A 27233-nucleotide genomic window follows, 5' to 3' on the forward strand; every position below is an offset into this window, starting at 1 on the left:
GAGTTCCATCACGTACGGCCCGCATGACCTTCAGCGAGGGATTTCATCCCTTCTAGTTCAGTGTCCTCATCTGTCAAATGGGTGAAAACGCTTGCCTTGCAGGGTGGGTCTGAGGGTGAAGACAGCCTGTCATTAAATGCCCCGGCCCCTGGTGCCACGGGGGCTGAGTGGTTACGCAAAGGAGGAAGAGAGCCAGCAGCCCACCGCTCTGAGCACTGACGTCATGGGCTCCCCACTCTAGCCTGTGCCAGACCACAGATTGAGAAATGGAGAGGGATTCAGGTTCCAAGGAAGAGGGTCAGTCCCAACTGCAAACACTCAGCCGAGTCCCAGCCCTGTATTGCCGTTTGGACCAAGCCACCCCAGCCCATCCGCTCCACTGTAGCCTAAACAACACATCCAGTACCAGCTCGCCATCTCTCCCTCACTGCCCCTCCTTGCTCCTCACAGGTCAAAACTGGCAGACAACCAGAGCCACTGATCAACCGAATGACTGATTCACTGTGAAGTATCTGAAAGGAAAATCGTAAGACTTGAACTAAAACTACAACTGTGAGCAGCCCAAGGCATTGTCTGTCCATGGACAGCAGGGGAGAGCTGGGTTCTTCCTGGAGCTTCTGGCTGTTTCTAGGAGCTCTGGGGCAGATGGACTGTAGGAGAAGCTGTGGGCAACCTCGCAAGAACCCACCGAGTTACCCACACCCCTTGCGTTAAACACTGAACACTGGCACCTATTAAGACTCTGTACCATTTTTCTATTGCTGCCGTAACAAATTACCACAAACTTAGTGGCTTCAAACAACACAAATTTATTATTCTACAGTTCTGGAGGTCAGAGGTCTAAAATGGGTTTCACTGGACTAAAATTCAACTGTCAGCCGAGCTGTGTTGCTCCTGGAAGCTCTAGGAGAGAATCCTTCCCTTGCCTTTTCTAGCTTCTGGAACCACCTGCATTCGCTGGCCGATAGCCCTGTCTGCTACATTTGAAATTCGATTAATAGCATAGCATCTTCCAGCCTCTGACTCTCACCCTCCTGCCTCATTCTTACGAGGACCCTTGTGGGAGTCTTCCTATCTCAAGATCCTTACCTTAATCACATTTGCAAAGTCACTTTTGCCTTGGAGGTAACATATTCACAGAGTCTGGGGATTAGGACGTGGACATCTTTAGGGGGGCATTATTCTGCCTATCAGCAGGATGCTGCCTTCAGCAGGATGAGCTTGGTTTGGGGGCACCAGCCTGGAACTCGGCCTCCTGCCTCGCTACCGACTCTGTTCAAAGTAGAACTCAGTGCAGGCCAATGGCTCACTTTCCTTGGCAAGTCGTACTGGTTGCTGGGGCTCAGCTGGGCCACAGAGGAACCAGCCAGGCCAGGCAGCAGCCTCAAGCCTGAAGGCTGAGCCCAGGCTTCTCTGGAAGAAGGTGAAGCGTGTGGCCTGTTCACCACCCTTGTACAGGTCCTCGATGTTCACATCCTGTGGGAGCAAGGTGGTCGCCGTGGGATGAAGCTACTGGTAAAGATGTCAGCCCCAGAGGCCTCCAGGGGGTGGTCAATAAGGGACTTTACGGAGAGGTTCTATACCCGGGGAACTGCCTTCTGCGGGTTCTGGAGGGCAGGGGTCTTGGTGCTAGGTGCAGAGGGAAGGAGAGGAATGTGTGGACCTGGCCAGGAATCCACAGATGGGTGCAGAAATGCCAGAGTATCCTGGAAGCCATGTCTGCAGGGTCCCCTAGAACAGGGTGTGGTTTCTCACCTCCAGCTGCAGGGAAGGCCCCTCTTCTGTCTCCACACAGGCCAGGCAGCGACTGCCTCCCTGGAGTCCCAGGAAGATGGGGACTTTGGTGCGGTCCAGGCCTCTGTTGGGAAGTATGCAGATCTTCTCTGGGAGGGAAGAGAGACGAGAGCCAGGAGATGAGAGGGATTCAGATTGCAAGCTCTCAGTGAGCTAAGCCCAGGCAGGAAGGAACCGGGTCAGGCCTGGCCCCTGCATGTGGGCTGCTAGGCGAGCCAGGACCCCTGCAGCGGCCACGACACCCTCCGAAACAGAGGTCCTCAGCTGTTCCCTGCGTCTTTTCACTGTTACCAGAGGCAGGAGGGAAGGGGAAAGCCTGTGGAAGGTGGAGCATGAGTGTGTCCGAGGGGGTGAAGCCCAGACGCTCACCTGCACAGCAGTCGTCCGCACTGGGATCTCCTACCAGGAGCTGGTCACCTCTTAAGTATAGAGCCTTCTGATCTGCATCCTTAATTCTGGAACAGGATGGCAGTGCTGATGGCCTGCTCCCTTCAGGCACCACCAAACCCCAAAGTCCTTGCCCCTCCACACTCTGAAAGTACCACACTGAGCATTTAGGGGTTCTTCTCTCTTCCACACATGAGAAGTGGGTGTACAACTCCACCCAAGAACAGGTGAAACCAGGTCAGCCTTAAGGCCAGGGAAGGTCTTCTGGGGCTCACGATTCTCAGAGGCTCCCTTTACCAGGCTTGGGCTCTCTCGGGGCCCTGGGGGCACTGAGGAAAGCCAGTACCTTCTCACTGAGGGGTAGACAGAGTTTTCCCGATTATGCCGGCCCTTTTGCATGCCCGTCCTGAGAAATCTCCTAATGAGGCTCAGATATCTCTGGGATGTAGTAAGCCTTATCCCAGATTTTCTGAGCCTGCCCCAATTTTACATAAATGTTTATTCTGTTCAGTGAAGGGATTCATTGAGTATATAATAAAGTGTGGCTTGCTTTTCCAATATCTTAAGGGCTTTCTTATAGAACAAAATCCAGGAATCGGGGAAAAAAAATCCAACGTGACAGAAGGTGAACCAACATGCCCCCCCCCCGCCCCCGTTCCACGCGAGGTATGCCCTGCGGTGGGCCCACATTCTAGGTGCCAGACTTAGGAGGTCAGCAAAGAGCTCGAACAGGGTGTGATTACAGGCATTTGGGGTTGGCAGAGTTTCCACTGATGGGCCTGGGAGGGTAAATACGTGCTGGGGAGCAGGGAGGAAACCACAATGAGTGTGTGCAACATCAAAGTCACACAGGTTATTAGCCTGGTCGCTTGGCTGGTTTCAAAATGTCTGTCAGCCACTCTCAGGACCCGGGGAGCCCTCCCTACCTCCTCTGGGCCAATGCCATCGCCTCCAGGAGATTTTTCTCTCTCAATAACAGCTAATTATAATACCCTTAGCTAATGACTGTATGTGTTTAAAGTAGGTTCACTTGTCCAATAAAAATAAAGATCTCAAAAGAGCCTAGGCTTGCCAACCAGCATTCTGTCTCCAACCTGGATGACCAGGACTTGTCTGTAACTCATCTGCAAGCCACATTCTATTTGGAGACCAGAACCCAAGTTAGATACCCCAAAGTGCTGATATCTGTTTGTCATTTGGGTGCTTTACACACAGGTGTTTTGCCTTCCCAGCCACGTGGCAACTTCCTAGAGGTCCTGACTGGCCCCCTCACATCCAGGACAGGGCAGACCCATGCAGGAGCCGCAGCAATGCAACCCAGAAGTCAGTTCTGCTTTTGGCTCGTTCCTCAAAGGACTGGAGGTAGTTTCCAATGAGAAATCACAGGCAATAAAGTGTAAGCTATAAGTAAAGTCTCAGCTGTCAAATGAGGTAACAGTGAGAGTTGGCAGTGCATGCTGGGAGCAAAGGCCACAGAGACCGACATGTGAAGATGCTGTCTCTGAGATTCAAAATTGTCCCTGAGCTTCTGGAGAGAGGAGACTGGAGTGGCACAGAGAGTGTGGGTCCCGGCTCTGCGATACATGAGGTCATTGATCTAGCCTCTTTGAGCTTTGGTTTCCAAATCTGACCGGACTTAGGCGCGTTCCCCTTATAGGTTACTCAGGATGGAGGCAAGGCATCTTGGATGCTCAGGGAAGAGGGCTATTGTTAGCATGCTTATGATTAAACTTAATTAGGGGGCACTTGAGAGTTCTCAGGTGAGAAGGAGCCGCATCCCTCCCCTGGGCCTTCCTGCCCTCTTCCCACGTCATCTCCAGACCTCCAGTTGGAAAGGATGGACTCCCAGGAGACTTACGTGTAGTATCTTGCCATGGGCAGGGAGCACATTCCTGCAATCCTGGGTGACTGGTCCTTGCTGAGGGGGAAGAAAAGACAGGCTGTCAGAAAAGGAGGGTATTATAAGGGTGGGACTGGGGGCACAGACCCCCTCAGGGGCCCCGAATCACTGAATCACAAAGCAGAAAGATCTCACTAAGCTGCTTATCTATAATTGGCCTGATGGAATCCACCAAGGTCTCCCCAGCCCAGCAAGCCCCAGGCATCTCTGCTTCGCCCTGCTTTGGGGTCATCTGCCAGGGGTGTGAGCCAGTGACATGTGACTGGTGCTAGCTTGGGGGAACTGAAGAACAGGTTCCCCGAAGAGTTTGGCCAGGACTACTTCCTGGGGCTGAGACTAGGGTGGGGTGTGCTCCAGCCTCACAGTTTGAGGATGAGCTGAGCTCAAATCCTGTCTCACTGCCCAGCCTAGCCGTAGAGTCACCGCACCTCTCCCGGAGCTGCGGGAATAGCAGCGCTCCCAGGAGCCATCTCCAGCCCGCTGCTGGAGGGTGCAGGGTCTCCCTGCAGAGTTAGAAAGCCTCATTCAAGGAACTAGAATGTTTTCCCAAGGTTGTGAAAGAGAGACCATCCAAACTCCCCCATGATGCTCCAGATGGAAAATAGGACAGGCCCTGAGATATAGAGACTTGTGTTCTTGAGGATGAGTGATCTAAACTGAAGCCAGTGTCCCCTTATTAATCCCACACCACAGTTTCACAACAGCTCTGCTCCTTCCGGTTGGATTATCCTGCCCTAGAGCTTGACCCTAAAATGGCCACCTTTAGAAAGACCATTCCAGAACCTAGCATGGAAAAAAACCCAGAGCCATTCAGGGCACGAGGGTGGTAGCCATTAGAAAATAGCCTGGAAAAGTAAATGCAAGGGTAGCTGGGGCTGGGGTGCACCCAGTAGATCTGATTCTCACAGGGTAAGAAAACAAAATAGAAGAAGAAAGAGAAGATAGCAGAAAATAAGAGGGGACAGGGGAAAAGGGGCAGGCAGAAAGGAGCAGGGCTCAGAGAGAGAGAGAGAGAAAGAGAATGACACTGAAGGACATTTGGGGAAGTGGGTGAGGAGGAACAGGTTGATGATGACAGCAGGGCTTCTAGTCATGCCAGCAGCTCCGAGCTCCAGGACCCAGTGTTAGTACTGGATTTGCCATGCGGTCACCTTGGACAAGTCATTTCCCACCTCCTAGGCTTGGCAGCAGGCATTTAAGTGTTGGTAAGAATAACAAATAACAGGGCATCTCTAGGATTCTGGATGGATATTGGTGACGTGAATCAAAGTCTTAAACTATTCTACATACTCTGTAATTTCATTTGTTGCCCTTTCTCTAAGGGAAAGTAATGGATTGCCCAAATGTTTAATTATGTTCACTACATCATTTCGGACAATAGCAAGAAGTTGGATATAAGCTAAACGTCCAATAACATGTCATTGGTTTAAAAATTATGGCAGGGCGCCTGGGTCACTCAGTCGGTTAAACGTCTGATTTCGGCTCAGGTCATGATCTCACAGTTCGTGAGTTTGGGCCCTGCCTCAGCCTCTGTGCTGATGGCTCAGAACCTGGAGCTACTTCAGATGCTGTCTTCCTCTCTCTCTCTGCCCCTCCCCCACTTGCACTCTGTGTCTCTCTCTCTCTCAAAAATAAATAAACATTAAAAATTTTTTAATTAAAAAATAAAAATGATGGCAAGTTAAGTAAATAAGAAACATGTACATTAAACAGGCACACTAAAGATGATATTGTGGAAGAACATTTTATGACACGAAATGTTCAAAATACGTTAAGTGGAAAATTCAGGTTATGAAGAATGTGTACATTACTATTCCATCTAAAGCCACACACACGGAAAGACACACACAGGAACAAAGACCATGTTGTTCTCTTTGGCTGACAGGGTTATGAGTGATATTTTCTTCAGCTCTCTTAACATTCTCCCCATATGAACATGATTCTCCTTTGTAGTGTAAAGTAAGTTTTAATTGTTTTCAATAATTAAAATCAGCTAAAGTCATTGGCTCCCAAGTGCACCTGCCCACCAGTCACCTGGGGGACTCTGGATAAGTACTATTCCCTGTGCTGAAGGTTCTGATTCGCCAGGGCTTGAAGTGACTCCATGATCAGCCAGGCTTGGGAACTGGTATACCATCTCGGTTTTTCTCCCTCTCCAATGAACATGTAAATCACCTGACGATTCTGGTTCCCTAGATCTGGGGTAGAAACTGAGACCGTGCATTTCAAACATGCAACCAAGTGAGATTAACACCGCTCGTCCCTGGCCACACTTTTGAGTAGCAGAGGGCTAGACAGATGATCCCCCAGCCCCGATACACCATTAGCAGCGTGGCCTCAATGCAAGCACACTTGGTGTTGTGCTCTCTCTCATCCAAACTACTGGGGCTTCTTTGGTTGTAGCAGCAAAAATATGGGCAGCCTAGTAGCTATGCCAAGGCCTGGCCAGGGCCGATCAAATGGAGGGCTCCGTGTGAGGATGATGACTCCCACTCTTGGTCAGTGTCGGTGCAAGAGACGGGCAGAAATTCAGGGCTTGTCCAGTCCAGCCGGATCCCCTGGGGCCCCAGAAGCCTCCTGTCCCAACCACAAATTCCAGTGTTTCCCCCAAAGACTCTCCTATCAGGCACCCCCTGCCTGGGTCTGGCTAGACTGTGATGAAGTAAACAGGAGTGAGAAGCTGGCTTCTAGCCCATCAGAGAGCGTGGGGTCCTGATGCTGAGTCTGTCACGGTCCCTCCCAATGCACCACACACTCCATTCCCTAAGATTTCCCTTCCCTGTTGTCCCCAGGTGACCTTTCACCGGGCTTTGGCCTATAGTCCTCCCTGGACACCATCTCTGGCTGTCTCAGATTTCATCAATCCACCCGTCCTGAGTCAAAAACCACTACCAAGTAGCATTAGGCATTTCTCTATCACACTCTCTTCTCATTCTCCTACACATTTTCTGTGTGAACGATGTTCTCTCCAAGACCACTATTAACCCCTGTGGAGCCAAATCAAGACTCTTTTGATTCCTCTAATATTTGGCTACTGCCTCCTTGGAACACTTGACATTGATTGACTCCCTTTGCACTCCATTTTCCCGTTCTCAGGTCCATGTAGATTCTCTCTTCCATTTGGGGGCATCCCTCAGGCTGGAAGTCACACATCTAAGTCTTAAGCACTTCTATCACATGCCCCACAGAGTTGCAATTCATACACTTCCACAGCTGCACTGATCATCTTGGTCTGTTGCCTCCCAAGCCCAGACTGAACACCCTACTGTATCTCCAGCAGACTCTAGGACACCCCCCTTTGGACATCCTGCCATCACACCCAACAAATAGACCTGAAGCCAAATCTATCTTCTCCTCCTCCCAGCCCATTCATCTCCCCACTTTTCCTTACTCTGTATCTGATTTACCAATAAGTTCTGACAAATTATTCTTTAAAATGTAACTTTGTCAAAAAAAATAAATAAAAATAAAAAAAAGTAATAATAAAATGTAACTTTGTCTTCTTCATAGTCATTAGACCTGTGCCTGTATTCCTGGTTTTTCTCCCTTCAATCCAGCCCAACCTATGTGAGGTACCCGGACCTACATTCTAAGTACTGCTTTCACAATATCCCTGCTCAGCCCTGGAGTCTACAATGGCTGCCCATTTCATCACCATCTGGCCCTGATTCACTTGTATGAGTGTATCTCACTTCTCTGTGGACACTAAACCACCCCTCCAGGCACATGACCTCTTCCTTATCTTCCCAGAGGGCATGCTCAAAGTTGTCTTTGGTTTCCCTGCCTCAAACGCTATCCCTCCTCCTTGCCATCCATTCAGATCTTTTGGCATTAGAGCCACTGGACATGGTATCATTTATCTATAGGTTGAGTCTCTAGCTCTGCTAAATTAATTATCAGGTCAGAGTAACAGCTCAGGCATACAAGGTTGTGACACTTAACCTCCAATTCTCAGTGTCAGCATCTATAAAATTAGAGTCTGTGGTTATTAAAGATTCTTTCCAGCTCAAACTACCTGTGATCCCATGACTCAAAGTTTAATGAATCTTTCCTTTACTATTGCAACCCTATCTGAACTCCTATTAAATCTCACCGTATTGTGTATTGTTCTATATATAGACATTCATTTCCATAAAAGTTAACAATATCTTGATCCATGAAATGTGGCTTGTAGCTCCCTCCAACCACCCTGACACACATGTATGCTTATAAGCAGGACATAGAAACACACACAGAAGGTTTCAACGGCAAGGTTGGGTTCTGGACCTAGCTCTGCTACCAATTCATATTGCCACCCTTCGGGGCAAAAGTCCCTTTTTGTCCCTGGGCCTCCAACTTGTTATCATTAGGATGAGAGGCTAGGTAAGGCCAGTATTGCTCAAAACTAAATTTCACAATGAAATTTTACACAGAAACCTGATGAAAGTAAAATGGATAAAGGGGACCTTCTTTTGCTGAGTCAGAGAATGATGGCGACTCCAGAACCCTGTTAACACTGTCCTTGACCACGGAAGCAGGCACCAGGACATACCCAAAGAACTCCAAGCCTCACCACATACTGTGGAATACCACCGGCTTAGCTGATTTCTTCTGAAATTACTTTCTAAAATCTATGGTTCTAAATATTTAAACATCTTGACTTGGCTTAAACTATACCTTCTCTCAAATTTTTTCTATGTGCTTTCAGGCTTATTCAGCATCCTACTACGTTCCGTGGAGGAGATACCTTGTTATCTAGAGAACTTGTCAGGAGGAGTTAAGGGAGGGGGCATATCAGAGATATTAACAGAAAGGAGAAGGAAAGTGAGAAAGAGAGATAGAATACTGCCTATCAACCACTGACCTTCAATCCTGGGTGCCTGAAAGGTCCGAATGATTTCTCCCGGGCATTTGCCCTGAGTTTATACTGTCGGGTCAGGGTGGGTCAAGCCTGCAGCAATCTTTATAATTGGTTCCAGGATGGGGAAGAAGAGCCTAGGGATTTCACAATGTCTTTAGCACAGTATGGATAATAAGAAGGTGGGGGCATTAATGAGTGTTTGTTGAAGGGGGAGAGAGTCACCCATAAAGCCCTGGCAGAAGCCAGGCACTGGGCCCCTGCTCATAGCTACTGTCATTGACACTGTTATTGGTGCTTTCAGTCGCCATATAAACAGACTTGGGGTCAGATGTCTTCATGTCACCTTCCCTTTGGTGCCCCATGGGGCTCCGTCCTAGACTTAGAGGGATAGAAAAGGCAAGAGTGAATGGGTCTGAGGGGCCCAAAGACAGAGTGACCTCTAGTGTTTTAAGCCAGGCTGTGGCCAGTGAGGCAACGTGAGAGAAGGGACTGATGGCATTGCAAAGATGGCCCTGTTTGGAAAGAGAGGAGGGAAGTCTCTGCTTTTCAACAGGTCCTATTAGCTAGTATTAGGCTGATGAGACAGAGCATCTGAGGAAACCTACCTACAGAGGACATTGACCTTAGACCCATCCTGGGACTGGGCAGCCACCATGTGCCCTGGACTACTAGGACACATGGCACAGTGGGAACAGGGCAGGGGTAAAGAATACTCAAGCATCTAATTGATATTACTTAACTCAGTCCGTCTATCCACCCATTTGTCCATCCAACCATCCACCCAGCCATCCATTCATCTACTCACAAAGGGTAGAGAAGCTTGGCATAGCATTCTCTGGAGACCACATGCCTTACTGTAATACTCACTATTATGTCATTTGCACAGTTCCACAAAGGGCTTGGTAAGGAGGTAGGAGAGGCCAACCCACATGCAGATGTCTGAAGAGGGAGAGACAAGAAAAGATGGGCAGGGAAGGGACCCAATTTGTGTTTCCTAAGGCTGACAGTCATTCTTCACCCCTCTCCCAGTCTCTTCTCTCTCCGTGGAAAGGCCCAAAGCATGGGGTATTATGCCAGGCAATCCATGAGCATTTACTGAGCATTTACACTGCTGTGTGACAAAGATGTGCAATACATAGTCCCTGTTGTTAGGCAGCTTCACAGTCTAGCTGGGGAGCTAAGTCATAAACACTTAAAAAGATCATTAAGGAGACCAGACTCTCTAATCTGCAGAACAAGGGCATATTGGAAACAATAGATGCAGAGAATCTCCTCGAGTAAAAAAATTCCTAGAATTCTTTTTATGACTTAGACATGGCATATAGGTTCCCTCTAAATGGAGAGACCTGTGCTATGGCATCCCTGAGACATAGTTAATCAGGCTTTGCTTCAACACCTCCACAACCTCTTAAAGAAACCCTAACAATATGTGTGATCTTTGCGGTTAAAATTTTGGGGTCACACACAATTTCTATCAATCGGTCCTGCTTGTACCTCCTGGAATTACACAAGACAAGTTTATTTTTCTAGTAGGCAGAGCTCTGAGTGCTTGAATGGAGCTCTCTGTGTATTGCTTCTCCAGGATAAAGACCCTCAGCTTCCTAGCCTCTGCCCTTGTGACTTGCTCTTGGGACACTCTCTACTATTCAGGACCCACTCAGTCCTCAATGCCTACAACCGACACAAACTCCATGTGATGTGGGCATTACACCTCTGTAAATACAGGTCAAGCAGGGTGCTTATACTGAAATTGAAGAAATCTAAAACCACTGTATTTTTTCATATAAACAGTCATGATGCCAGGGTCCCCCAGCCCAAACACTTCTAAGGTAGCATTTTACGTTCCTTCCTTTTCTGTTGACTCACGTCAGCTCATCCTTGCTAACGCCATTTTGAATTCTATCATCCTACAGATGATGAAGCAATCACTGCAGGCTGGAGAAAGCTTCCAGAGTGAGGCAGAATTTCGGCTGCTTCTTGAAGGGTGGGCCCATTTAGATGGGTGGAGAAGAGAGAAGAAATATTCCAGGGTGGAGGAATAGTTTCCACTGTCTGTACTCACGGGTTTCCAATTTTTTGTCAAACATTATTTGAGGTGCTTGGAAACAAACTGATACAGCCTTGACCTTGAGGTCACTTCGGGGGCCACAGACCGCAAATCAATTCTTACAAGGAGGGGAAGTTAACATAGCAATATAGCACAGTCAGAGCAGATGACCAGACGCCTCAATTCAGCAAAGGCTTCTCGGAGGAGGAGACAAGGTGAGAGTATGGCTGGGTCTGTGAGCAAAGACAGAGTGTGAACTAGGTCTGCAGAAGCAAGCCTGGTGCCCAGAGCCCATGTTCTCGGCACTCCTGAGAGGCCTCTGGAGGCACTTGTGCTGTCTGCTACCCGAGACCTTCAGCTACATCGGGGTCTCAGCCGCTCCACGGAGACAGAGGCTTCCGGCCTGGCCACCTCCTTACTAGTGTCTCAGCAGAATCTGAACCCGCCAGGCTGGTCTGACTGGTGAGGTGCAGGCAGAATCCCTGGGACTCAGATTTGAGCCTCTCCTCTGGCTTCTGTTTTCATCTCCCAGAGTTTAGGTAGGGACGCTGGAGTCACAGTCCCTGGCATGTAGAAGTAGAGGTGTGAAGGTAATCAAGGAGGAGCTAAACCTTGCAGGAACAGAGACTATTCAGCATATTTAGCATGATCAGTTTTTACGTAGAATGTTGGGGAAATTAAAGGGCTGATGTTGATTTTGAGAAGGAAAATGAAAATACTGGAGAAAATTACAAGCATAATAAAAGAAATGTGTTTATTTCTCTTTCCTGTGCATTAGTTATCTATTGCTGTGTAACTAGTGACCCTGAAACTTAGCAACTGAAAGCAACAAACACGTATTTTCTCACACAGTTTCTGGGGTTTGGGAATCTAGACCAGCTTAGCCAGGTGGTTCTGCTTCAGAGTCTCTCCTGAGGTGGCAGTCAAGCTGTCCCCAGGGTCGCCTCATCTGAAGGCCTGACTGGGGCTGGGGGAGCTGCTTCCAAATGCACTCATGTGGCAGTTGGTAAGAGGCTTCATTTTTCAACACATGGGTTTCTCTACAGAGCTGCTTATGCCATGGCAGCTAACCTCCCCCCAGAGCAAGTGAACAAAGAAACAGAGAGAGAAAACAAGATAAAATCTACAGAGTCTTTTATAACCAAATCTCAGAAATGGCATAGTATTGTTTCTGCCATGTTCTGTTGGTCACAGAGACAACGTGGGTACAATGTGGGAGGGGACACACACAGTGTGAGATGGGGTCATCAGCAGCTGTGTTAATTCATAGGGCTGCCACAACCAATCCCCACAAAGTTGGTGGTTTAAAGCAACAAAAATTTGTTCTCTCACAGTTCAGGAGACTAGAGAGCCATACTCCTTCTGAAGGGTTTGGAAAGAATTCTTCTTTGCCTCTTCCTCACTTCTGGTGATTGCTTCAGTCATGGCATTTCTTGCCTTACTGCTGCATGAGGGCAATCTCAGCCTCCATCTTCACATGGCCTTCTTCCTGGGTCTCCTCTGGGTCTCTGTTTGTCCTTTCCTCTTCTTGCAAGGATACCAGCCGTGTTGGATTTAGAGCCTGCCGCCCCCCTCCCCCAATACAACATGACCTCTTGACTAATTGCATCTGCAAAGAACCCATCTCCAAATAAGGTCATGGTCTAAGGTTCCCAGAAGGACACGGATCCGGGGGGAACACTATTCAACCAGCACAGGTCCCTTTGGAGGCTGAAACCCACACCTTGAAATCTCAGGGAGTTGTGACCACTCCAGGTCCAGGATGGTTCTTTCTGTAAATTCCTTCTCCAGGAGATTCCAACCACACTAACTAACTAATCATATTTTTCTTGGCAGCTCTGTTGAGGTCTGTTTTCTCATTCTCACTACTGATGCTCAGAGCAGCAGGTCTTAATTCAACATGAATTTTACTCAAGGAAGTGGATGCTGAGGACCATCAGAAATACTGTCTGCTCTGTTTTCCTCAAGGTTAACTTACTTATTACACAAGGAATCCATCTTCATTGTAGAACAATTAGAAAATGCAAATAAATAAAAGAACAAAAAGAAAAACCACCTGTGATACCACCACTCCGACGTTGCTAAAATCGAAGGAAACTCTTACAGACTTTTTTCTATGCAGAAATATATAGATAGGCATTTTTTTTAATTAAAATGAAATTATAGGATATGCGACTTTGTAATTTGCTCTCCTTACTTAATATGTCGTGAGAATCTTTCCATGTGAGTGGACACCAGCATCTTGGATTTTAATGGTATCTCGGGTCTCAGAATGTATGACATGCCTGCCCGGCCATTCTTCAGTCTTCTGAGCTGGAGCCACTTCCTCACACACCACCACCCTCTCCTGCCACGGCTAGAGCACAAGGATAGGATGGAAAAAATAGCATACAATGGCAGCTGAGTTAAAGGGAAGAGGGAAGGGGCTGGGCCTTGTGCCCCTAACTCTGTGACCTCCCTCTCCTGCACAGTGGTGCACGAAAGGACCTCATGTGGGCAGCTAGTGGCCCTAATGGGCTCAACTGGGATGGGCTGCCCTGTGGGCTCAGGGGTACTGGCTGAGTTACCATAAAGCATGAAGGATTTCTACCACTCCCTGCACCCTGACCCGTAAGGAACCTTTTTATGTGACTCCCAGTTCATCTCATATGGTTTTTGCAAGGTGCCACGAGAGCAGCAGCACCCAACAGGGAAAGAAACTGTGGCCTAAGCCCCGAATCGCAAAAGAATTTACCCAAACTGGGAACCAAAAGGGAGAGTGGCCAAATGCCCAGCCAGAGGTGGGGTCCCTGAGAGCAGAGGGGGTGGCTGCCATCAGTGTCCTCTTCCACCTTCACCCCTGCCTGAGCTGGCTCTGCCCAGGGAGTTCTGGGGGCACATTGCCCTAGTCACACTGCTGGAAGTAGAAGTCCGTGATGGGGCTGTCCCAGCTGGCATCCTCTGAGAGTTGGGTGAGTCTGAGAGGCTGGTCTGCTTCCGGCACAGTGCAGAGGAACCAGCCTGGGTAGGCAGCTGACTCAAAGCTGGAGGTGAGCCCTGTGTCTCGCCGGTAGAAAGTGAAGCTCTTGGATTCCTTGGCACCGAGGTAGAGCTCCATGATATTTACTGGCTGTGAGCAGAAGGGCATGGCAGGTGAGGGGAAAGGAGTGGGGGAGGCAGGAGAGCTGGGCCGGGAGCACGGAGAGGCAGGGCTGCAATCAACAGAACCCCACAAGGGAGGGGAGCTTGGGCCCCAGGACACCCAGCTCAGTGGCTTCAGCATCTGCTGGCTTTGTGAGATCAGAGAGCAAGGATGTCCCAACAGGACTCACCTCTAGTTTCAGAGTCGGTTCCTGCCCCGTCCCACATGACAGGCACTGGCTCCCTCCCTGGACACCCAGGATGACTGGAGAGAGCTTGGCATCCAGAGACCGATTGGGGACAACACTAATCTCCTCGCCTAGAGAAAGGAAGTCAGATGCAGAGGCCTTGACTGCCCTTCCCTCCCTCTCCCTGCATCATGGACTTTGGAGAGCAGGACGTGTGTGAGACCTCCTGTCCCCAGACTGAGAAGAAGGGAAGCCTGTTAGCAGCTGTCACCTAGGGAAGGGTGGTCTCCCGTCAGTTGGCCCAGTGACATCAAGGGACATAAGCACATTGTACCACCTCCCACCCCATGCCCACCCCCTGGTCCAGGCTCAAATTTTCAAGTCTTCTCTAGTCCCCAGGAAGATTTGACCACTTCCTTTAACGCCGCTTGACCCTCTGGCCTCTTTTTGGAAACTCGATTGGATAAGCCTCTCATCAGGGTTATTTGGACTGTTCTACCACCTGTGAGATTCCTGAGACCAGAAGAGGGTCTCATTCTTCTCTGTACCATCCCCCACCACTCATACAAACACATGCACACATGCACTCACGTATACATACATGCGAGCATGCACACGTGCACACACACGCACACAGCCTATACAAGTGTCCCAAGTGGCCAGGTATGTGCTGTTCTAGAGAGAAGACCTACCACAGTGTATGGGGCAGAAGGAGTAAGCCCACCAGCCACCTGGGTCCCACCACTCTGAGTGACCAGGAATCCCCAAAGAGCAGAGGGGACCCAGGGTAAAGGGGCAGAAAACCACTCCCACGTGGGAATAAAGGCCTAGGGAGCCTGTTTTAGATCTCTCCTCAGCACTGGATCCCAGGAAAAGAAATGTTTGGTCTAAGTCCACCTCTGAGGGAAGGACAAAGCATTCATCTTGGAAATATTCCCCATCTCTGCATAGAGGCCTCAGGTGGCGTTGGGGCATGTGTCCTCACTTTGCTGGAAGATACTGTAGTTTATTTGTCCTTGTTCAGGGTCTGCTTTTATGATGCCCCATCCACTGTGTCAGGCCTGGGGTCTGTAGGTCTGTGCCAGTTTGCATGGCTGTTCCAAGCCCTCTTCAGGCCCCGTCCCCTCAGAGTGTCTAGGGAAGTGGTATCGTGTTTTGCCACCAACCTTGGATGATGTTCCCTGCATGCAGCCTTCCAGCTAGAAGCTGGTTATCATGCAGATAAAGCACCTTCAATTCTGCATCCTTCATCCTGAAACATCAGGACAGGAGGACACTTAGTTAGGGAGGAGGGGGTGCTCTGGCTTGCTGGGCTCTACAGAGCCCCACTGTCTCCCTCTCCTCCCGCTGTGCCAGGAGCAACAGCCCAACCTTCTTCCCAGCCCTGCTGGGCTCATACCCTACCAATGGGACAACAGCGGGACTCCAACAACAATGGGACTGCACCTGAGTCTTGGATTTGCTCCTCCACCCCATTCAATGTTTGCTACACCAGCCAATCTCCTCCATGGGTGATGTTGGAAAAGAAACTGGACTGTGAGTCAGAGTCCCGGGTGCTTGTCTGGCTCGCCACCATTACTTCCAGATCACAACAGACAAGTCACTTGACCACTCTGGGTCTGAGGCTCCCCACTGCTAAATGAAGACAATGGGTTAGATAACGCCCAGGCCTTTCCCAGATGAAAATCTGATTCTTCAGTCATTATTGAAGACATCAAGGCACATTTACTTCCACTTATTAATTGTGGGATATCTTTAAATTTGAAATGAAACAATTTCATTTTTGAAACGAAAGAATTTATTTTTCATCTCTGATCTCAGTTGATTTTCCAACATCCTATGAGGTGAAAAGATACATCCCAAAGTGGGTTTCTTCAGATATTATATGGAAACAAGCACGCTGCACGCAAACTGGTTCAATGGTAGCTAAACATAAACAAATCTGTACTTCAGAGTTGCTAACATGCGGAATTACGCCATGGTTCTCTTATACGGAGACGCAGAAAGCAATATTTCCCAGATTTCTTGATCACGGGGCACCACTGCATCAAGCAGCTCATAAGATTGGGGTTCCACTGAACACACCTTGCGAAAAGCTATAGTAGACTCTTGGTTCAGAGAGAGCAGGGACCGTTTTTGCTCATTAGTGCAAAGCCCAGAACACGGCAGACTGCCTGGCTCAGTACATGCCAGGAGACAGACTGACTAGTTTTGCCCCAAAGGGCAGCAAGGATGTAGCAGAGCAGAGCCGCTGGATGGACATTAATATTCACCCCAGTGGGTGGTAACAGCTCCAAGCTGGGTCTCCCGACTTCCATCCTCATTATGGACACATGAAGCTGCAGCTCGACACAGAGTGATTCACTTGCTCCCCTCCTCATCAGGGAACCCCCATGAGGTGGCCAGTCTCAGCCTGATGAAGGCTGGAAAAACTTTCTGTAGGACAGTGAGGGGCTGTTCATAACTGCCCAGCTGCCCACCCACCTGCACTCTGAGCAGCCACAGCCCCTCCCTACGCAGAAAGGATAGACAACAGGTCTACCTGGAGCTTAACTTCTCCCCAGAGGACACAGCCGATCAGAGGCTCAGATACTCACCGAAAGCACAGCGCCCCACTCAGGACCATCTTGAGTTTCACAGTGTGCAGACTCTCCTGTTTTGAAATAACACAAAATCTTAGGTGGAAATAGAGGTTGAGCTGGCAGGGGCCTGGGTAGCAAGCAGCGTTCTGACCCCACCCCCTCAGCATGGGAATATCCCCCCCCAGAGCAGGGGATTCCAGGTCTGGGGTCAGGAGAGAGCCTCAGCCCTGCTGGGGAGAATGAAGCCCAGCTCCCCAAAGGACACCTCAGAATGTTCCTTTCTCCTGGCAGAGCCCGCGGTATCTGCTTACTCCTCCGAGGTGCCACAGCCCTTTTAATAATGCACTAGGGAGGAGTCCCTGAAACTGCCACAAGCTGAGGAGGAGCGGGGTTTCCCAGGTATTTCACACCACCCGAAGCCTCCAGAAACACCTGCTGTTCCTTACCTCTCCCAGGGAAGGAAGGTTCTGGAGATAATCTTCTTTTAGCAATTCTGAGGAACTTCCCTGAAGCTTTCCAGCGCTTCCCAGCACTCAGCTCCTGGACTTCAAGTGCTTCCAGACCCAAAGACTACAGTGCAGATAGCCCCCCCAGGCAAGCAGATTTTAGAACAAACCCTCCTTCCTCCCCCTTCCTTCCATCCTTCCTTCCTTCCTTCCTTCCTTCCTTCCTTCCTTCCTTCCTTCCTTCCCTCCTCCCTTCCTGACTTTGCCAAGCCTATGGAAAATGCTGGAGGTGGGGTTTTCCTGTGTAGGCAATGTTTAGTCTACATGTTCACTGTAGAAAAACCTGAAAATCCAGATCAGGGAAAAAAAAAAGTGAATACTTGTGTTCTGTGAGTGTGCCACCAGAAAGCCAATGAAAACAGTTTTCCTCTGCATACATACACGCGTAACTGTCAACAGTGTTTCACAGAAACCTACACTAGATTCAACTTGCTTTTTTCATATAGCAAATAGCAGAATATCTTTCCATACCAAATATGAATGATGCAACATTGAATAGCTGAATACATTTCATTATATAGATGCAGCATCATTTATTTATAGCAATGAATTATTATTAGTTTATTATTTGCTTGAAAATCATGTTGTGACAATTTTTTTGCATCAACATCTTTGCTCATGCGTTTGATTATTTCCTCAGAAAGTAAAATCTAGCTCATGCCATCTGTGATTGATCTTTCTCCATTACCTAACTGGCAAAATAAAATGTGATTGGATAACAATTTATGCAGTTTCAACACCTCCATACGTTCTCTGTGATGGATCTGAATTAAAGGTAGAGGGCAGTGCATAATAACAATTTAATTATATCTTGAGTGCCATTGATAGCAATTTATTGTTCAGGTATAAATGTTAAAGAAATTGCATTCCAGCTTATAGATTAAAAAACCCTTACAGCATTCAGGAATAAATAAAATATCAAGTTATTCTAATGTGAAAAACACCTGCCAAAACATTTTAAAATCATTAAACGGACCAAATGGAAACGACACTGAAATAATTGCAAAAAAAGAACAAAACCAGAAGGAAACTCCAGAAGGTGTTGTCCTATCAGCAAAATGGGTTTAAGCAGACAGGCTTTCATTTGTAAAGCGATTATAGAGAAGTACATATTGTTTCACCCAAAAAAGTAAAACACCAACCTCCCTGGGCTCTGATCCTCTAACCCCAGTGAATTGCACCCACGTGCCCACAGGACACGTGTGTGGGGCTTCAAAAGCTCTGTCCTCATTCTGACTAACATGAAATGATGCCAATGTGTGGCTGTCCCCCTCCAGATGGGGCGACTTGCTGAGGGTGCAGGGGGATGTTTCTGCCAGCTGTGTTTGCTTCGCAATGTGTTTCATGGTGATGGGTACAGGACAAATGGATGGAGAGGTGAATGAAGGAGCTAAGATGGTGAAAATATAAATAAATAAATAAATAAATAAATAAATAAATAAATAAATAAACAAACAAACAAACAAACAAACAAAACGAGCCCTCATTAAGAAAGTTAAGTTCTTGGGGCACCTGGATGGCTCAGTTGGTTAAATGTCTGACTTCGGCTCAGGTCACCATCTCTGGATTCGTGAGTTCCAGCTCCGTGGCAGGCTCTGTGCTGACAGCTCGGAGTCTGGAGCCTGCTTCAAATTCTGTGTCTCCCTCTGTCTCTTCCCCTCCCCTGCTCATACTCTGTCTCTATCTCTCAAAAATGAATAAACACTAAAAAAATTTAGAAAAAAAATGTTAAGTTCTTCAATCTTGAAAAAAGACAAAATGGTGACCACATGTGCTTCCAATGTTGCATTGGAACATCATGGAACAGGCTCCACCAGTGATGACTCGATTCTCTAGGAAACGGATGCCTTGGCTTGACTTATGATGGTGGAGTAGATACCAGATTCTGCGAAGTTAGATGTGAACTAAGGAGAGAGAGATAAATTGCAAATCATTTCTGCCTGATAAAAAATACAGCATCCAAAGGGTGCAGTTTTATTGCCTTGCAATTCATTAAGCAGGGTTTTGCTTTTGTTTTTCTTAATCTAAGTCAGCCAACCCATCCCACCATTTCTTTCCTGACTGATCATACCTTTTGAATCAGTTTCATCGTCCTGCTGCTTCCTTCATTTATTAACAATGGTAAATCTTTGGCACATGCCCACTTTGTGTTTGTACAAGAGTTATATTTTGGACTTGTTGAAAACTAAACTGGTAATACTTAAGACAATGTTATTTCGCCCCAAGTCACACATCACGTGTGGTGGTTTTAAAATCTGTCCACAAATTCTTTAACACTCTACCATTTAAGAGGTGGAGCTTAATTTTCCTTCAAGTGTGGGCTGGACTTAGTCGCTTGCTTCCAAAGAATCTACTACCTGGTAGAAGTGACGTTGCGTCACATCTAAGGCTAGATCACAAAAGGTATTGTAGCTTCTTCCTGATCTTTCTTGGCTCTCACCCCTGGGGGGAGCCAGCTGCCAGGTGAGGAGGACACTCCAGCAGCCTGTGGAGAGGCCCACGTGGTGGAGAACTGAGGCCTCCTGACAACAGCTATGTGTGAGCAATCTTAGAAACAGGCCCCACATCTTCATTCCAGCCTTCGGATGAGGCAGCCCTGATGACATCTTGACTGCAACTTCATGAGGAGCCCTGAGCCAGACCCAGATAATGCCACTCTTCTGATTCCGGATTCTGAGAACCTCTGTGGAATAATGCTTGCTGTTCGAAGCCGCTGCTAAGGTTTGGAATACTTTGTTACACGGCAATAGGTAACGAATACACTTTGCCATCACTATGGGGCATTTCTGCTCCTGTTCTCTTTTCATTCTCCTCAGTCTTCAGTGGGTATCTTCCCTTCTTAGGAAACATCTCAAGTCTTCATGGACTTTATATGGCCATGGAGGTTGCCCCAGAAGCTGTCCCAGTCTGCAGAGGGGTAATGCTTCCCCATGGTGATTCTCACCACCTTTGTGAGATTGGCAGTGCCCCGGAGTGGGGTATGGTTCCCGCTCTTGCTGTGGAGATGAGGAATCAAACAGCACAAGGGACACACCTGTATCAGTGTGTAAGCGCACATTCACAAGCAGTTTAGTAAAACAGTAATTTTTTATTAGGAAGATACATTTCACAATAATTTAAAATGACCAGTATCGATTTGGTGTTCACTATGTCCCTAGAATTATGTGTAGTGGGTTTTTTTTCTATTTCATGAGAACTTTCCCATTTTATGCTCATAACTGCCCTGTGTTGTAAATGCTATTATTATCTCTGTTTCATGGATGTGGAAACCAAGTACATAAAGGTTAATTATGTTGCCTGATACGAAACCAATAATTAGTATTGGTCAGAACCAAATCCAGGAAAGCTAAATCTAAAGCTGTTGACCACAGGATACAACACGGCAGTCAGAGGGAGCCTTCCTCAGTCGGCCTCAGATCATGTAACTCTTCTGGTCCCTGAGTCTCTGAGAGTAAGAGGCAAGTCTCTGCCATGCTCCCAGGCCCCACAAAACCAGGCTGTCATTAACTCTTGACCACGTTCTTTGATCACACCATGCAGTAACTCAAGCCCATGGACCTCTTGCTCTTTCTTGAACCAGCCAGGCACAGTCCTGCCTCAGGGCCTTTCCACCGGCTATTGTCTCTGCCTGGGAACTTCAAGATATGAGCATGGCTCACTCCCTTACATCCTTAAAGCCTTTGCTAAAATATCACCTTCTCCGTGAGACCAATACTCATCATCCTATTCTTTCCTTTCCTGCTATCACACTCCCCTTACCATGCTCTATTTCTTTCCAGTGCTCATCATCTGTTAATAATTGTATAATTCAGCATGTGTTATGGGTATTATTTATCAGCTCCCCCACCGAACCCTGCTGGAAGATAAGCTCATACAAGGGAGCTATTTCCTGTCTATTCTGTTCATTAGTGTATTCCAAGCACTTTATGGGCCTGGTATACAGTATGCCTTAAAAAAAATTTTTTTTTTAACATTTACTCATTTTTGAGAGACAGAGGGAGACAGAGCATGAACAGGGGAGAGGCAGACAGAGAGGGAGACACAGAATCCGAAGCAGGCTCCAGGCTCTGAGCGGTCAGCACAGAGCCTGACACAGGGCTTGAACCCACGAACTGTGAGATCATGACCTAAGCTGAAGTCAGACGCTTAACCAACTGAGTCACCCAGGTGCCCCACACAGTATACCTTTAATAAATAATATTGCACTAACACTGAACAAGTTGTATGCTGTTTCACATTGAAAAGGCCAGACAACTGTCTCACATTTTGTTCGCAATTATGATCTTTTTATTTCTCAGAGAACTTTGATGCTTCTGGATCCTCATTCTCTTAATACAGCAGTTAAGACCATGGTAGACATACTTGGGCCAGTGGGCTAACATGGGCCCTCTGTTTGTTTCCTAAACAAAGCTTTATTGGAACACAGCCACGCTCATTTGTTAACAGTCTGTGGATCCTTCTACACCACAATGGCAGAGTTGAGTATCTGTGACAGAAACCGCATAGGGTGCAAAACGTAAGATATTTACTGTGTGGCCCTTGATAGGAAAATGTTTGCCAAACTCTGGTCAAGACCATCTTGATTCCAGTCCTAAATCTGTCACTTATTACCATATGTCTTTGGCCAAGTTGTTTAATATTTCTGGGGTTTGGAGTTCTCATCTGCAAAATGGGGATAAAAAATAGTACTGGCTCAGGGGTGGTTGTTAAGATGAAAGGAGTTAATGTTTGTGCAGTGTTTACAGCAGTGCCCGGCACAGGCAGGTGCTTAAATGTCAGCTGTATCATCCTCCTCATCATCAGCCACGTGGCCTGGGGGAATTTGCCTCTTCTCTCTGATTCCATGATTCATCTCACCTCATTTGCATTTTTTTGTAAAGAAAAGAGGAACAAACCACCTCACCGGGTTGTCATGAGGATGGATGAAACAGAGGCTGCGAAGAGCAAGGTCAGCACTTAGCACAAACCCACAGACACCTCCTTCCTACCCACCCACCCACCCACCCCTGTTTCCCACCTCTCCAGCACCCCTCCCCAGGTATATAAAGAAAACCCTGAGAACGTGGCAGAGGCCATGTTTGCACTGACCTAAATGTGAGGCTAGTTCAAGACTAAACACTTCCTTGCCCGTGTGCAAATGCATCTTACTCGACCCAGAGAGGGAGAAGGCCCCACCTGAGCACATGCAAATCCCTTACAGGAAAGGTTAACATTTGCTGCACATTCACTGGGTCAAGCATTATCTCGAAAGCAATATAGGCATTGTGCCATCGGGCCTGTGAAGTGAGTGCAATTTTTATTCCCATTGAACTGTTAAGACAAAGTCAGGCATGGAGAGATTAAGTAACTAAAGCCAAGGTCACAAACTAGTAAGAGATGGACCTGGTGTTAGTACTCTGGCAATTCAATTTCATACTAACTCATCCCCATTCCCCACTGTGAACAAATAAACCATGTAATGCTTATAGATTCAAGCAATCAAGGAATGGAGGGCAGAGCTGGAGGCCAGAGGGGCTCCCTTCCAGGAGTCTTTTGCAGAAAGGACCAAGGGGTTTCTTGAGAAGAACAGAGGCTTCAAAAAAGTCAGAAGAAACCAATAGAGTCGGTCCAGAGACAAAGGGCTCCCACCAAGACAGAGTGTGGTACACATCAGGACAGAGGGAATTCTTCATTCCCTAGAGTGACTTTTCGTGGCTTAGAACAACCATGAAGGCCCTACCTAGCATAGGGGAGATGATGGTGATACATAGACACACAGCCTCCAGGGAGCTGTGAACAGAAGGTTACCTCCTACCACAGCCCAGGACCCCTACCCCAACTACAGCCACATCCTGTGGTCGCTGTGGGGAGCAACAGAAGGGAAGGTGCTACTTGGCTCACAGCATATTTGAGTTAACACTGGAAACCCTGTGAAATCACAGGGAAGTTTGTGGGTCATGTCACTGCAGCCAGAACGTGCTGAGCCAGAACGTGTTGCTTTGTTGTTTTTGCTTAGTCTCCTGGCATCTTCCAGGGTGGAGGGTCTAGGGAAGGGCCAGTTCTACAAGCTGGAACCGGGGAGTGTGTAGACAACGATGGGGTGAGACTCGTGTGTGTCACACCTATGGGCAGTTTCTCCTGACTGAGTCACCAAGGACAGAAGAGCCATTGGCAACCTCCTCACCTCAGATCATGGTGAGACCCTCCAAAGCAGGTCCAGGTGCTTTGTTCATCTGTACTTCTGAGGCCTCCAAGAGTCTGAGGACTCACCTCCCACAGATTGTGTGGTTTGGCCATTGCTGGACCTCTGTCCACAGAACAGCTAGGACTTGAACCAGATTCTGTAGCTGAAAATTGGAAATAAGCCAATTGTGGAAAGGAAAACCCAACAGGTCAGGAAGAGTACCGGTCTGGCCCCATCTTTGCTTTCTGGGCCATAGCCTCCTCCTCTCCAGCCAAAGCACAGGCTCTGGGTGCAAGGCTATGACCCCACAGAGAGGCCACTCTTGGCCAGACTGGATTGGACAGTCTTTCCTCCGCAGGGTTTGTTTTTTTGTTTTTTGTCTCCTTCCACAGAGGACCTGGACTAGTGAGCATCCATAGCAGAATTAGACAAGGCCAGGCCAACTGCCTTGGGGCTCCCCCAGAGGAGGCCTCAAGCCTTCCTTGGCTCTGACTGTGACACTTAGCACTGATGGAGTAGAATCACCTCCTTTCACAAATGCCTCAAGAACCAGGGACTACTTCTTTTTTTAATATCTATATGCTGCTGTGGCCGAGGTCAAAGAGGTTGTTGCCTGTTTTCTCCTCTAGGATTTTGATGGTCTCCTGTCTCACATTATACACTGTATGTTAGCTAACTTGACGATAAATTATTTTTTAAAAAAGGAGAACTCTGGGGTGCCTGGGTGGCTCCGTTGGTTAAGCGGCTGACTTCGGCTCAAGTCGTGATCTCGCAGTCCGTGAGTTTGAGGCCCGCGTCAGGCTCTGTGCTGACAGCTCGAAGCCTGGAGCCTGCTTGTTTCTGTGTCTCCCTCTCTCTCTGCCCCTCCCCCATTCATGCTCTGTCTCTCTCTGCCTTTCAAAAACGAATAAATGTTAAAAAAATTAAAAAAAAAAAAGAACTCTGTGTAGCTACATATGTAAATAAAAACAAAACGATAGGCAGAAAAAATATATAACAGTTATTATATAAGTGTTTACATATTTGTCTTTTCTAATTTATTATTATTATTATTATTATTATTATATCTAACTGTGGTAAAATACACTTAACAAATTTATCATCTTGACCATTTTTAAGTTTACAGCCATGTATGGATCTTTTACATCTTTTGTTAAATCTCTCCTAAGTATTTTATTATAAATGGAATTGCTTTTTTATTTCATTTTCTAACAGCTTGCTGTCAACATATAAAAAAATACAGTTAGTTCAAGGATAATAAAAATAAACATAGTAATATTTTGCAATCATCAGAGTAATGACTGATTCAGGCAAAAATCATCAACAAGAGTTAAAACCTTTAAGCAAATGGTTGATAAGCACAAGATGTACATTGCCTTAAAGAATCTCCTCACAGACTACCTATCAATTACAAAAGGAAAATTGGTGGGGCGCCTGGGTGGCGCCCAGGGTGGGGCGCCTGGGTGGCGATTGAATGTCTGACTTCGGCTCAGGTCATGATCCCGTGGTTTGTGAGTTCGAGCCCCATGTCGGGCTATGTGCTGATAGCTCAGAGCCTGGAGCCTGCTTCAGACTCTGTGTCTCCCTCTCTCTCTGTCCCTCCTCAGCTCACACTCCGTGTGTGTCTCTCTCTCTCAAAAAATAAATATTTTAAAAAATGAATAAACAATTTTAAAAAATCTTTAAACAAAAGAAAAATTGGTAATTTTGCAGTGGAGAAACCTAGCCAACCTCACCTTAACCAAGTGGCCAAAATTTCATTTACCAGTAAGGGCACAAGCCAACACAAGGCATCTCCTTACAGATGATACACTGAGAAGGACACGTGATCTCTTCTGGAATGTTCCTGCCAACCGTGCATAAGCTGAATCTAATCATGAGGAAACGCCAGACAATCCCAACTTGAGGGACAGTCACAAACTAACAGCCCCTTATTCTTCAACAGTGAATGAACAATGACAACAGGGATGGATAAAGAGTGGGTTGACTCAGAAAATATCTCAGAAGTACATCTTCTGAAGGGTCCTCTTCTATATGTAGCATGTGCTACCATGTATGTGGAAAAAGTACACATTCAGAGGCTTGTTTGTGTCCTAAATTTCTCTCCAAAGATAGTCTGCAAACTGGAAAAAGTCAATTAAATTATCTCTAGGCAAAAAAGAAAATGAGAAAATGGGTTGGGAGGCAGAACTGATTTTCACTTTGTTCCCTTCATCCTACCTGAATTTTTAAAAAAAATCATTCAAGTGTGTTATTTATTTAAAGTTTGCTTTTTTGCTTAACTTCAAAGGTGGTTCTCAAACATAATATTGAGAAAGAAACCAAGCACAAAAAGAAGGCATGCTGTATTGTTTCATTTACATAATTCAAAACTGAGGAAAACTAATCCATGGTGTTGGACATCAGGCTAGGGGTTAGCCACACCCTGAGGTAGAAATAGTGGCTGCAAGGAGCAAGGGCTGCTTCTGGGTGCTTATGTGTATAATCGGAAAATTCAGCAAACTATATCCTGATGAGCTGTGCAGTGTCCTCTGTGTATGTTATATTACAATTTTTTAAAGAAAGTTTGTTATTTGTTTAAGAAATACCATTGGGGGGGGCGCCTGGGTGGCTTAGTCGGTTGAGCGTCCGACTTTCGGCTCAGGTCATGATCTCACAGCTCGTGGGTTCGAGTCCCGCATCAGGCTCTGTGCGGACCTCTTGCTCAGAGCCTAGAGCCTGGAGCCTGCTTCAGATTCTGTGTCTCCCTCTCTCTCTGTCCCTTCCCCCCACTCAAAGTAAATAAATAAACATTAAAAAATGCAATTAACTTTCCTATATTAACACTGTATCCTGCCACCTTACACTTATTAGTTCTGGTAGTTGTTCTGTAGATTTCTCAGGATTTTCCATACAATCATATCGTCTGCAAATAAGGACAGCTTTCCTTATTTTCGGGTCTTTATTCCTTGGATATTTTCACTTAATTTATTTTTAATTTAAATGGCTAGGATCTCTGGTAAAATGTTGAATACAATCATCCTTGACTGATTACTGATCTCAGGAAAAAACATCCAGTCTCTCACCATTAAGTGTGAGCTGTAGATTTGTGTGTGTGTGTGTGTGTGTGTGTGTGTGTGTGTGTGTAGATGCCCTTTTAGATACTGAAAAAGTTTTTTCTGTCCCTGGTGGACTGAGAGTGTATATCATGAGTAGGGGTTAACTTTAACCTAATGTTTTCTCTGTAGCCATTGAAATAATCATATGGCATTTCTCCTTTATTCTGTTAATATGGTTCTGTTTTACAATTTTTGCCCGCTAATTCTGACATCTAGATCATTTCAGGGTTGGTCGTCATTGCCATAATTCTTGACACAGGAGCACACATTCTTTGTTCCTCGTAAGTTTGAATTGTTCCCTGGGCATTATAAACGTTATATTGCAGAGGCTCTATATCTGTTACACTCCTCTGAAGAAATTTATATTTCTGCTCTACCATGCAGTAACTTCATTAGACTCAAAATACAAACCCTGTCCCTCAAGTGGCGGTAAATATGTCAGATCAGTTCCTTTACCTTTAGCTGGGCTTCTAGGCATAGCTCGAGGGTCAGCCAGGGATTTGGGCACTTTTTACACTGAATTTTGAGCTCTCCCTCACTGCCTCTCTCCTTTTTTTTTTTTTTTTTTAAGTGTTTATTTATTTTTGAGAGAGAGAGAGAGCACAAGC

General features: G+C 46.9%; 2 protein-coding genes across 7 annotated transcripts; both read right to left on the reverse strand.

Annotated features, from left to right (window-relative positions):
* Positions 1–789: 789 nt before the first annotated feature.
* On the reverse strand, positions 790–14394 carry IL1F10 (interleukin 1 family member 10). 4 transcript variants are annotated; one of them, XM_019444699.2, is made up of 5 exons: positions 14280–14394; positions 4040–4099; positions 2164–2249; positions 1756–1883; positions 790–1476 (listed from the first exon to the last, which is right to left on the reverse strand). In XM_019444699.2, exons 2-5 carry the CDS (start codon positions 4069–4071, stop codon positions 1264–1266), a joined length of 459 nt encoding a protein of 152 aa, XP_019300244.1. In that variant the 5' UTR covers positions 4072–4099; positions 14280–14394; the 3' UTR covers positions 790–1263. The 4 variants fall into 4 exon arrangements, with proteins under 4 accessions (XP_019300244.1, XP_019300200.2, XP_019300222.1 ...); XM_019444655.2 differs by lacking the exon at positions 14280–14394 and adding an exon at positions 13166–13553; XM_019444677.2 differs by lacking the exon at positions 14280–14394 and adding an exon at positions 9789–9974.
* LOC109264487 (interleukin-36 receptor antagonist protein) lies at positions 13581–19007 on the reverse strand. 3 transcript variants are annotated; one of them, XM_053890941.1, is made up of 6 exons: positions 18877–19007; positions 17305–17428; positions 16874–16929; positions 15443–15528; positions 14280–14407; positions 13581–14077 (listed from the first exon to the last, which is right to left on the reverse strand). In XM_053890941.1, exons 3-6 carry the CDS (start codon positions 16900–16902, stop codon positions 13853–13855), a joined length of 468 nt encoding a protein of 155 aa, XP_053746916.1. In that variant the 5' UTR covers positions 16903–16929; positions 17305–17428; positions 18877–19007; the 3' UTR covers positions 13581–13852. The 3 variants fall into 3 exon arrangements, with proteins under 3 accessions (XP_053746916.1, XP_053746917.1, XP_019300290.1); XM_053890942.1 differs by lacking the exon at positions 18877–19007 and having other exon boundaries at positions 17305–17457; XM_019444745.2 differs by lacking the exons at positions 17305–17428; positions 18877–19007 and adding an exon at positions 17124–17186.
* Between the last annotated feature and the right edge of the window lie 8226 nt (positions 19008–27233).

The sequence above is a fragment of the Panthera pardus genome, unplaced genomic scaffold (genome assembly GCF_024362965.1).
Source record: "Panthera pardus isolate Hobbes unplaced genomic scaffold, ASM2436296v1 HiC_scaffold_26, whole genome shotgun sequence".
In the NCBI taxonomy this organism is placed as follows: domain Eukaryota; kingdom Metazoa; phylum Chordata; class Mammalia; order Carnivora; family Felidae; genus Panthera; species Panthera pardus.